The sequence below is a fragment of the Macrobrachium rosenbergii genome, chromosome 6 (genome assembly GCF_040412425.1).
Source record: "Macrobrachium rosenbergii isolate ZJJX-2024 chromosome 6, ASM4041242v1, whole genome shotgun sequence".
Classification (NCBI taxonomy): Eukaryota; Metazoa; Arthropoda; class Malacostraca; order Decapoda; family Palaemonidae; genus Macrobrachium; species Macrobrachium rosenbergii.
In genome coordinates this window covers 9,272,195-9,284,986 of record NC_089746.1, presented here as the reverse complement: position 1 = coordinate 9,284,986, position 12,792 = coordinate 9,272,195, and the positions used below count along the sequence as shown (strand labels likewise).

The window sequence follows — 12,792 nt, the reverse complement described above, 5'->3', positions numbered from 1 at the left end:
AAACTCACCTGGACTATGGGAGAAGCCTCCTCCAAGACAAAGCCCATAGCGAATATGATGGCAGTCAGCTCTCCGTTCTCGTTGAGAGTGGGGAGAGTGATACTCAACCCATGTCCTATGTGGATCTCAGGAGTGAATTCCTGGAAAAGTTATTTAATGTGGTTATTCTTTTTGTGAAAGGTTACGTGACAGTGAGCTTAATTGCACTGCCTAGTTCAAGGTCCCTAGAGAAGGCTTAGATAAGGGTTACAATGGGGAGAAGGAGTAGGGGGTGGGAAGAGAGAAGAGGTGGGTCAGCCAAAAGGAATCCATTCAGTTACCTTGGAATATAAAATTTAGGACAAAGGCCGAAAGCTGGGACCAATGAAGTGTATAGCAAAAGAATGAAAAGGGTTGCAGCTATGGGCCGAAGGGACACTGCAAAGAACCGTAAGTAATGCCTACAGTGCACCGCATGAGGTGCATTTGACAGCACTTAACCCCTCCCTCCCCCACCCTACGAGGCATAGTTAGCTGAAATTCTGTCACAGTTTTTAGAAACCGAATGGGAAAAATAAATCAAAGATTAAGAAAACTAACAAAACGGAAAGCAAGCCGAAACGACGTATTGCCCATTTTTCAAAAGTCAAAATATCAAATTATTCACTGTGAAGAGATATGACGTAACATTATTATTCAGAGAGAGAGAGAGAGAGAGAGAGAGAGAGAGAGAGAGAGAGAGAGAGAGAGAGAGAGCGCTGTTTTGTAATACTTTAAAGCCAATATTTACCTTCGATTCCAAGGGTACCACATTCGTCTCGTCCATGAAATACCACAAGGACTCGTTCGCCAGGTCTGTGTTGTTTTGAGCGAAAATTGCTTCGATGACGCTGTAACCATTCTCGCTAGTCTTCAGGCTTTGCATTGATAGGAAAGGTTTAATAATAATAATAATAATAATAATAATAATAATAATAATAATAATAATAATAATAATAATAATAATAATAATAATTCCAGAATTGTAATCCAGTTTAACTAGTAATAAAAATGATTCGTTAACATTTTTTTTCAGCTTAAAAGAATAATCTGTATATCATCATATCAACCAGTATATTTAACGGTACAAAGAGTATGGTGCCGAAAAGGTAAGAACTGTCTGTATGTGGATATGCACTAACAATGATAGATGAGATTTTTTTTAGTTACCTGTGCAGTGCCTTCTCTAAATCAGCTTCTGTGAAATTGTTGCTGATCACAACACTCTGTCAAGTCCAAAAAAGATCTGGTTAAATTTCTTTATATTCTAGAGGCGTTTTTACTGATGTAAAAGTAAAAAAATGATATAAGAAATTCTACAGACATTTCACTAAGAATAGAATAGAATTTAGAATTCAGGCCAAAGGCCAAGCACTGGGGCCTATGATGTCATTCATCGCTGAAACGGAAATTAACAGTAAATTGGTTTGGAAGGTGTAACAGAAGGAAAAACCTGGCAGTTGCACTACGAAACAACTGTTAGCAAAGGGTGGAAAGTAAGATGGAAGAAAGAGAATATGAACGGAGGTGCAGTAAAAGGAATGAGAGGGGCTGCAGCTAGGAGCCGACGGGACGCTGCAAAGAACCTGAAGTAATGCCTACAGTTCACTGCATGAGGTGCACTGACGGCACTACTCCCCTGCGGAGGACATTTCAGTAAGTGTTGAGAGAAGTTCTCAAGAAATTTAATAAAGATCTGAAGGTCAGTTGACTGAATAAAGTCATATGCACACAATAAAGTTATATACACAGGGACTTTAGAAGGGTGGATATGAACCTTGGTAGGGAGAGAAAGAGAAGAAATGAAGTAGAACAGGAAAGATACACGCAGGTCAGACCCACTTGTAAGTTTTTGTGTCCGGGAAAGTGTTGCTCTCTTTAAGGTCACAATCTAAATAGACTCTTCCTTCGAGCTTGCTGTTTAATGAAAGATTACTATATTTGAAATCCTGATTAAATGTGAAACCCGTTTTTTCATACAGCTTTCGGTCTAATCACTACATTCACGTCTATTCTATGATACCACAGCAAATGTCGGTTCCAAATCAGTGTCATTTAGGTTCAGTCAGTTTAAAAAATTCCAGTGCGTTTGATGAGAAACAGCACTCAAAGGATAAACGCTTCTGAATTCTGGAACAGGAAATATATTTCCTGTTCCAGAGTTCAGATTAGGAATAAGGACAATTTCAGAGAGCTACGAACGAAGGCAGAGTGACATATTTGGTTTGAGTACTAGCATAGCAAAAACACAATTAGATCATGGCACATTAAAAGAACAAGGGTATTTTGCACCTTTTCTGATATTTTGAGTGAAAGGGTCTTATTTATTGGGACCGAGCAAAAATAACAGTTTTCCTAGTAAATAAGTGTAAGCATCGATGAAACGGAAGGAATAATGACGAAATGAAGTGAAAATGCATTTCACACAACAACAATTAAGAGCTCAGATATAATGTTACTGATTATTAAGGAATCTGTTGTTGTAGATTACGTTGGCCTTATGTCAGAATAGGATCTTGTTTCAGGAGCAGTCCGTAAACTGTGATGAGGTTAATTTTCACCTCTACATAATCTCCATGAACAATAAAATCCATTCTTTTTGACGACTAGGAAAAACAAGTAAAAAATGCGTGGAAGTTTCTTCGGCGCAATCGAGTTTTCTGTACTGCCGCTACAGCGTATAATCAAGATCACCGAAAATAGATCTATCTTTCTGCGGTCTCGGTATGATGCTGTATAAGCCGCGGCCTATGAAACTTTAATCACAGCCCGGTGGTGGCCTATCCTAAATAGTTGTCAGAAGCACGATTATGGCTAACTAACCTTAAATAAAATAAAAACTACTGAGGCTAGAGGGTTGAAACTTCGAAAGTTTAATGATTGGAGGGTGCATGATCAACATACCAGTTTTCAGCCCTCTAGCCTCTGTAGTTTTTAAGATCTGAGGGCGGACAGAAAAAGTGTGGACGGACAGACAAAGCTGGCACAAGAGTTTTCTTTTCAGAAAACTAAAAAACAGTTGTTAAGAGGCGATTTCCTACCTGGTTGAAATTCAGATCGTCTGGCAAGGACTCATGTTGTTCACCCGACATAGAGATTTGGACAATGGTGTCCTCCTTCGGTGGCAACAGCGGCTCCACTGTTGGGACTTCCACCTTTTCTGTTGTGGATTCGGTTGTTGTAGACGCCGGGGTTTCTGTTGGTGTTGTTGTGGTGGATGTTGGGGTTTCTGTTGGAGTTGTTGTAGTATGTGTTGAGGTTGCTGTTGGAGTTGTTGTAGTGGGTGGTGGGGTTTCTGCTGGAGTTGTTGTAGTGGGGGTTGGGGTTTTTGTTGGAGTTCCTGTAGTGGTTGTTGGGGTTTCTGTTGGAGTTGTTGTAGTGTAAGTTGAGGTTTCTGTCGCTGTTGATGTAGTGTAAGTTGAGGCTTTTGTCGGAGTTGCTGTCGTGGATGTTGGGGTTTCTGTTGGAGTTATTGTTGTAGATGCTGGGGTTTCTGTTGGAGTTGTTGTAGTATATGTTGAGGTTACTGTTGGAGTTGTTGTCGTGGATGTTGGGGTATCCGTCGGTGTTGTAGAGGATAACGCAGTTGAAGTAGTTGACATGTTAGTCGTAGTCGTTGGTTCCTCTGTTGTTGTACAAGTGACATTCTGTGAAAGATAAAAATATGGAAATTTATCTTAGACGGAAGCTTACCATTGGTTACGGCGCTCCACTAATAATCAATTAATTTATTTATTTTAATTCTTAACCATTTCCCATATTGAGGGCGACTTCAGAGAAACAGAACAAGGCGAATGTCACTGCTATATTCATACTTTAATTGCTGAATCATGGATGAAGCCCCTGTGCAGGAAACTTCTATAACATTGGCCACTTCATACACCTTAACGGAAGGATCATCTGCAAATCGTTAAACCCTCTTACATATTGCATCACTCACCTATGTTACAATGAACTCTCACTTCTTGGTGAGAATCCTCCTGTACCAGTACCTCTTCCTATCGCTCTGTCTATCTAGCACATTATAAGTCTTTCCTTCATCTCGCAACACCTTCGAATTATGCACTCTTTTCACCAGCCTGTCGTTCTTCATTCTTTCCACATTACCGGACAGTCTCAAAACACTGAGCCATCTTTCATCTGTCTTTTTCCCAGTTCTGCATATCTCTACATTACTCAAAATTTCATGCCTTTACACCGCATACACTATGCAAACAATTTATCTCAACAATTTCAGCTACCTTTTATCATTCAACGTCTATTTCACTCCCATAAGGAAGAGTTAGCTCAACATTCCTTTCGTTCATTCCAATTTTCCCTTCTGAAGACTGCAACTCTTCCAAATCTTTTGTACACTCCTTAGTACCTTTATGTTTCACCTATTTTTGGCTCAACTCTTTTCTTATTACAGAAGTAATAACAAAATAAATTATTTTAAGTAATACTTCAGCGTAGAAAACCTGGGAAAAACTACCTCTGTCTGTGTCAAATACAGTTCTTGCTCTAGCTGGACGACAGCCGAACGTTTGTCGATCTTGCTGGCGAGCAGCAGAGAGAGATAAGAATTCGACGTCACGTTGAAGTCTTCTGGGTTCAGGGCCTCCGATAATTCGCCTAATTCACCCACGCTGGCTTCCTGTTATCGAAGAAATACATTATACCTCGTCAAAGAATACCGAAGTGAGAAAAGTGTTTCATTATACTTTTGATTTAATTCAAACAACAATTCAGTGAATAAAAATCATATAAATATGTCGTTGGCGTAATGTGTATTGTACATATTCACATCACAGCGATGCACATCATATTTCAGATTGCGCCTGTGGGTTATATATTTACTGTACGGTGGTTAATCTTAAGACCAAGAATTACCCGGGTTCCTCTTACCTGTTTGTTTTCCTTTAAGGACTCATCACATTCACATGGACCGTCTGCGCATGAGCATAATGCTTTCATCTGTCACAAAGAGAGTAAGACACAGTAGTACAAATGCCTTTGTTTTGGACGTATACTGTACATTACCGTGATATTGTTCTATCTGAGTGATACTGATAACCTTAGTAATTTCACTTCGCCAAATCAGGCAAAACTGTTCTAAAACTGTGTTTACGTTGTTGCTTTGTTCAGTGCTTAAACCTTATTTAGCCAGTGGGAAACCAACCGCAAATTGTTAAGTTATTATGGATTTGGAAGCCAATAACCTGCCCGAGCATTAATGGTACATTAACAGAAGTAGCATCAGAAGGGCCTCATCCTACCCCAATTTTATATATATTTATAACTATGTGTTGCAGTAAACATAAAACTATATTGGACCTTCTATCTCTTACAATTAGACGGAAGGATATTAAATGAAATACACTGGCAACGTATATCTGTTTCATATTCTGAGGCGGCTGAGTTAACTACCGCAGTTGTTCCACTGGAATTTATTCTTATAACGAACACTTGTAAAGAGGAAGATGAAGAGATACATGTGTTAGCTATACATGAAAATGCTCATATAAATGAATAGCTCTGTCTATTGACGTAATCAGCGTAATGCGAAGATGACGCACTCGAGTATCACAAGGAACACGGAATATACAGCTGTGTCTAATGTTTTTATTTTCCTTTACTGGTTGATGAGATATAATATATAAATGGAAGTTCGAGTCGAAGTTTTTGAAAACATTTCCTTTTCTGGGTTAAGAGATATAATCTGTGAGTGGAAGTTCGGGTCGAAAGTTTTTGAAAACACTTAAATAGGAAATGAAGTTTCATTGGATCGTGAATCCTTTACTGGGTGATGAGATATAATATATAAATGGAAGTTCGAGTCGAAGTTTTTGAAAACATTTCCTCATTTGGCTGAAGAGATATAATCTATGAGTGGAAGTTCGGGTCGAAAGTTTTTGAAAACACTTAAATAGGAAATAAAAGTTTCATTGGATGGTGAATCTACAACATTCATCTACAACTATAAAAAGGTCGGAGTTCCTAATCCATTCGATGATCAAGAGTTTCACTGTTTCCATGTTGTCTTCTTTCATTTTCTAGCCGTTTCTCTGTACTTGCTTGGGATGTTTCAACTTTTGGATTAATTTGTAACTTCAAATTTTACTCATATTCTGTACTTCGATACTTTTGTTTCATCTCCCCGATAAGGAGAAACTTTTAGCATTGCTCTGTTTACATGTATGTGTATGAGTGTGGAAGTATGTAACTGTATGTAAATATACAGTATTCATGACACAATTGTAAATGAAATATAAACTAGAAGTGATATTTAGGCAAAAAAAACAACAACAAAATATTAGCACCAAACAGCCAGGAGTAACAGAAATCATCTCCAACCAACCTTCTGATCAATCTGAATGACCGGGGAAGGGAGGTCAGGAAGAGCTAACATAACTGCGGGTAAGTGGCCATATTTCTTCAGAGTGACGCAAGGCTGACCTACGACCAATATCCCGACACTCTGTACGATATCTGAAAGAAAACAAGAAGAAGAAAGGTTAGCTACTGCAGTTCAGGTTAAGCTAGACGTGAGCAGGCACGGGCTCTTGGAATATATAAATGGAATATAGAATTGAGACCACAGGCCAAGCGCTGGGACCTATGAGGTCATTCGGAGCTGAAACGGAAATTGACAGGAAGAAGCTTTGAAAACCTCGCAGTTGCACCATGAATCAATTGTTAGGAGAGGGTGGAAAGTAAGGTGCACTGACGGTACTAACCCCCTACGGGAGGTACGGGCTCTTGTTTCATGAATAGCCTTGTAAAACTTTTAAAAAATTCAGTATTTTTTTCACTACAGATTAAAGAGCATCTACGTATTTCTTTAATAGATTTCTTATGTTCATCAGCATCAGTGAATGAGGTAAACGTGTTCTTAGAAATAAGGAGATTAATTACAGAATTTCTATGCAAAGGAAACGGTTGCAGATAACAATAAATCGCATTATACATTATTGCAGTAGTATACTGTGTGTATATATATATATATATATATATATATATATATATATATATATATATATATATATATATATATATATATATATATATATATATATATATATATATGACAGATACATAGAGAAGCAAAACAGAACCACTCAAAGTCCAGTCATACTTCCAAATGGACGTATGCCTGTAGCTTATTCTTTCACACACACACACACACAATACATTCTCAAAGATACTTATATAAATAAGAATAAGTATAATTTATGTATGAACCTTTCTGGTGACCTAGAGACAATTTTAAATGCTTCCCAGTATTTCCAGTTCGTTCGTACCTTCTGGCGTCGAGTTTCCATAAGGCGCGGAGAGCTGCGCAGACTTGTCAAGAAAATACGGAATGTATTCTTTCTCTTTCGTGATGTTTCCTCCAGCTAGGGAGGTCAGGAGGTTCTGAAGAAAAAGAAGAAAGTTAGGAAAGAACGTGATTTTCTTTACTTTTGTTTTAATGCGTACGCACACATTTTGAACTCTTAAGCACTATAGGGGAAACACACCTTATAGCAGTGGTTCTCAAATTTTTGGGTATCGTTACCCCGGGCAGTGGTGTGATAGGTCACTATTACCCCTACACTCCTCTTCAGTAATGTGAAATTATAATATAAAGGAAAGAAAAATATTTGAATGCTTAATTTCTAATGTATTTTATTGTAAGATGTTAATTTATCTTTACTCAAATCTTAAGAAATAAAGATTTCAGATTTTAGACATTATTCCTTTGACAAAAAATTAAAATTAAAGTATTGTTCCTTTTATTACAAATTGGAATTAAAGCATTATTTCTTTGGTAATTACCAGAAAATAAAATTTAGAAAGTGCCTCGTTAACCCCCAGAAACGGCTTCATTACCCCCACTGGGGTAATTACCCCCCAGTCTGAGAACGACTGCCCTATGGTCTCTAATTTTTAATATTGACGATTACCATTATAGCCTAGAGAATCTCTTGTTGCAGTGATTTCTTAAATAAAATGATAATCAGACTTTTCAGCAATCTTAGATTGGATTGGAATATAGAATTTGGGCCAAAAAGCCAGGAACTGGGACCTATGAGGTCATTCAGCGCTGAATGGGAAATTGAGAGTAAAAGGTTTTAAAGGTGTACCAGGAGGAAACAATTGTTAGAAGAGGGTGGAAAGTAAGATGGAAGAAAGAGAATATGAACGGCGATACAGTAAAAGGAATGAAAGGGGGTGCAGCTAGGGGCCGAAGGGACGCTGCAAAGTTCCTTAAGTAATGCCTACAGTGCACCGCGTCAGGTGCACTGATGGCACTAGCCCCTACGGGTTTTCAGCAATCTTGAAAACATCTGAAGTGTCTAAAAATGAATTTATTAATCACAATATAAATGACATCATCGAAAAAATACCCCAAAGGAGAAAAGCTGTCATTTCAATCACTGACCCCGCCCCTAGCCAGCCCCACAAGGCTAACGATGCGCTAGGAAGGCAAGGTCATCTAGAATTAGTTCCCTCTATTCTCGAAGTTAACTAATCAGTAATTATCTGTTGAGTTTATGGCGAGGTTCTGTGATTAGAGTAATTAATATTTCTCTTGCAATTTTCTGTGAATTCCTTCCATTTGAAATGTTGTGGGATCTTGTTAGTTTCGTTTACTTCACACTCTAAATCTTAACCCTGCTTTTAACCTTAACCATTAAATATCTGTGTGTTATTGGTAAGATCTTCGTTCCTGTATCATAATCATCATCATCATCAAAATGATTGCACATTCATTTGCAATAAAATAAAAAAGTAAAGAAATAAAAAAAAGAAATAACCACGTAAAATAGTATAATGATAAGTGAAAAATTATAAAATCAACAAAAGACATAAACAAAACATTTTAGATAAGCTGCATTAGTATATAATATTTGCTTTGTTATAGCTTTTTGTTAGGGGGAGGTGGGGCCTGGGAATTGTTTCAATAGGTGTTTATTTGTGAGAGCATGCATATTTGCGAGGCTGAGGATTGGGAGGGGGGGGGGCGCGGGAAGAGTTGTGGCTTAGTTGCAGATTCTCGAGTTCGGCTCACCTGTAGGATCTTGTCCGCAGTAAAAGCTTGAGAGAGGAGAGTGTCCACGAGGGTATCATATCCCAGAGGATCTGCAAGGGCCTCCTTCGGATCTCGAGGGAGGGAAGAGTTCAGATCCAAAACGCCCAGGAACAACCAAGGATCTGGCGAAACCTGGAAGGTGACGAGACATAGGATGAATGTGACAAGAGGAATAGTGCAGTCGCTGAATGATTGTTCAGTCAAACCTGGACGAAAGGAGGTTGTCAGGTTGACGTTGTATTAATATGCAAAATAAAATTCATAAAATGATAGTAAAGCTAGAGCAACAGAAGGCTATAAAAAACTTTCATTTAACCGTTATGTGTCACTTAGACAAGTATCAACAAAAATCTTGCAATGGGCAGTTAGAAACTGAAACTTAATCAACATATTGTCTCGTCCCTTGTATGATTAGCTTTTACATAATACCACTCCTCAAAAGAAAAAAAATCAATTTAACAACGTTTTACTCAATGAGCTCCCAGTTTTCATAATCAGTCCGCTAATCAGTTAACCAGTGAATGAATTGACACTCCCAGTAATTACCTCAACAATCTGCGGCTTATCGTCTGGCGGGCCGTTCATCACCGACTCTCCCAGAAACTGGTTGACGATCTGGGAGGCGTTGTACTGCTGCTGGACTTCTCGTTTAGCGAGGTGGTGTTCGTTCTGGTTTATGAAGGCTTCGGGCTCCGCGTCGGGGCTGTTCGATGCTGAGGATCCCAGCAACGCTAGGAGCCAAAGACAAACCTGTGGCCATGGTGTATACGTCATGGCACTGCGCCGTCTCCGCGCACACTGCAAGGTAGAAACAAATTTTCACTGATTGATGAGTGGGAGGCTCGCTGGAAATGGAGAGAGAGAGAGAGAGAGAGAGAGAGAGAGAGAGAGAGAGACAGAGTTGGTAAAACTATGGTTACGAAAAAATGAGAAAGAAAGGTAAGGACTGAAAAGGAAAAATATGTTTGTATTTATTTGCTGGAACTTAACTGGAAATTTAACGACTGTCAGAGAGAAGAAGAAGAAGAAGAATGAGGAAACAGGGTAAGGAATGAGGGAAAAACTCGATTCATTCTTATTTTATTTTTCATTATTTTCGATAAAAGAGCTTTTTTTATCATTATAGACTCGACAAGCTAAAGTAGTTTACCTAATTTCATTAACTGGAGTCCTCTCCTGAACGGATAAGAAACATAACAACAAGATTAAGAAAGAGAAGTCTATCTGAATGGAAGAGACTGGAGAAAGTGAAAGGAAGCAGTATTTGAATATTGGGAAAGAGGAAAGACTACGAGTAGGGTAGACGCACGAGAAACAGGCAACTGAAGCAATAATTAAGGAAAAAATATAAACGGGACAGAAACCAAGAACTGTGAGAATCAGAAAGCTTGCTGAAGCTGAAGAGAATTAAAAGTACTCGTATTATAAGAAGGAAAGACAAAAAGACTGAAGGAAAAGAAGATCGATAAACAAGAGGTCGTCATCTTATCGAAGAATCAGAATTTTCGGTGATAAATCATCCTAGACTAGACAGCCACTTGGAAGAATCCGAATTTTCCATGATAAATCATCCTAGACTAGACAGCCACTTGGAAGAATCCGAATTTTCCATGATAAATCATCCTAGACTAGACAGCCACTTGGACCAGAAACAGCCGTTAGATTAAAGGCTTACTATAATCTGTCATGGTCTTGTCAGAATGTCAGTACACTTACCAGACATTTCATTATCTCCTACAATAATCATCAACACTTGTTCCCTCTGTTTCATTTACGCACACACACTTGTATATATGTGTATATATATATATATATATATATATATATATATATATATATATATATATATATATATATATATATATATATATATATATTTATATATATTTATATACACACACATACATACATACATAAGTTGATGCTAAAAGTAAAATAGGTGTACAAGTAGTAAGAGTATAGCTAAATGTGCAAGTCATTTATATTATGTATTTACGCACGGCATCTCCTAATATTACTAATTCGGTAGTATGAATCATCTGCTGTGTTACTATCATGAAACTGTTTGTTTATGAATTACATGGCATCAAAAACCTTCGACGTCGATTATGCCATAATTACAAAGACCCATCACGGAACATATCAATCAGTTAATGAGTTACATCGTTCCGGAAATGAATTATCTAACGCCAATAAATGTGCGTGCCAGATGACGTAACGGAAAATAAAAACAAATGAAACTAAAGATGCGCCTAGTAAACTTGGCCCCAAAAATCTTCTTTTCTTCGACTTGAAACCAAAACAGTTAACGGAAGCGAAACTAATCACAGAATATCACATACAGTAATTAACGCTTATTTGTTCCTTCCTTCATGAATAATGAATAATATGACGTCCTCCCAATTCTGCGGTGTCCCAACACTTGCGAAAACAAATGAAACTACAGATGCGTCTAGTAATTTCTGCGCCAAAAATCGTCTTCTCTTCTTCGACCAGAAACCAAACCACTTAACGGAAGTGAAACTAATTATAAATGATCACATAAAGTAATTAACGTTTATTTGTTCCTTCCTTCCATGAATAATGATGAAGTCCTCCCCATTCTGCGGTTTCCCAACACTTTCGAAAGCAAATGAAACTAAAGATACGCCTAGCAAACTTGGCTCCAAAAATAGTCCTTTCTTCCTCAACCTGAAACCAAACCAGTCATCGGAAACGAAACTAATCGTACCTGATCATTTAAAAGTGATTAATGTTTACTTGTTCCTTCCTTCCACGAACAATGAATAACGATAAGACGTCGGTGTCATAACACTTGCGAAGTATAACGTTGCTGAATGCTAAGTGTTTCCACGAAGAGAATACATGACGCCATGATAAGCTCAGCATATATGATACCATTTTCACTTGGTGGTGAAATGTATCTGCGTCGAAGGATAATACCGTTGTTTATTATTTGTGTAAAGATTAGCTCTCGTAATTATTTTACGTGGCGCTTAGTGTTATTTATTTATCAGGTGAAGAGAATATCAACAGACTTGATAGGTATGGTGAGCTGTTAATAATGTCCCCTTTGGTGAGTGTGTGTGTGTGTGTGTGTGTGTGTGTGTGTGTGTGTGTATATGTATATATATATATATATATATATATATATATATATATATATATATATATATATATATATATATATATACATATGTGTGTGTGTGTGTGTGTATTTCCCTTAACAGTTTAAGGACCGGGGGAGGGACTGCCATGCGACTATCATGCTATGGGGTAGCAATCTCATCCCATGGGAAAATCCAGTCTTTTTTGGGGGGAAGGAAATCAATGTCAGAAATGAATCAAAACAGAGACTCCAGTGAAAAAGTCAAAATGGACTGCCTGTGACTTTGGTATGTAGGGAAGAAGAGTGAATCCAAATATGAAACAACATTCCGAATAGCGATCTACAAAAGATCTATTACCTTATGAAACAATTACATGACTTCCAGATTTTCAGTAATTAACATTAGCAGTTCGAACTCACTCCAGTCTCTAATGTAATAGCAGATTACAGACGTGGAATTCTATTATCATCTACTGATTTCAAGAAAAAACGACAAGGTTAATGACATAGTCCCATATTTAAAGAGCCTGATTACAGCTCTCCCTGTCGGCAATGTTCTGCATCAGATATGCCAGAGAACAGATAGATAAGAGTAAAGGATATCTGG

The 12,792-nt window shown here is 37.9% G+C and overlaps 1 protein-coding gene across 2 annotated transcripts in view; it reads right to left on the bottom strand.

The window, feature by feature from the left end:
- Nucleotides 1-12,792, bottom strand: part of LOC136839170 (mucin-2-like) — a 112,057-nt gene that overhangs the window by 78,070 nt on the left and 21,195 nt on the right. For both annotated transcript variants that reach the window (XM_067104859.1, XM_067104858.1), the window contains exons 2-11: nucleotides 9,623-9,874; nucleotides 9,056-9,208; nucleotides 7,302-7,416; nucleotides 6,359-6,489; nucleotides 4,906-4,974; nucleotides 4,493-4,654; nucleotides 3,060-3,665; nucleotides 1,189-1,244; nucleotides 770-896; nucleotides 9-140 (exon numbers count right to left, since the gene is read on the bottom strand). In XM_067104859.1, the coding sequence (XP_066960960.1) occupies nucleotides 9-140; nucleotides 770-896; nucleotides 1,189-1,244; nucleotides 3,060-3,665; nucleotides 4,493-4,654; nucleotides 4,906-4,974; nucleotides 6,359-6,489; nucleotides 7,302-7,416; nucleotides 9,056-9,208; nucleotides 9,623-9,850 (1,779 nt within the window). In that variant the 5' untranslated portion in view covers nucleotides 9,851-9,874. The remainder of the gene's footprint in view (nucleotides 1-8; nucleotides 141-769; nucleotides 897-1,188; nucleotides 1,245-3,059; nucleotides 3,666-4,492; nucleotides 4,655-4,905; nucleotides 4,975-6,358; nucleotides 6,490-7,301; nucleotides 7,417-9,055; nucleotides 9,209-9,622; nucleotides 9,875-12,792) is intronic.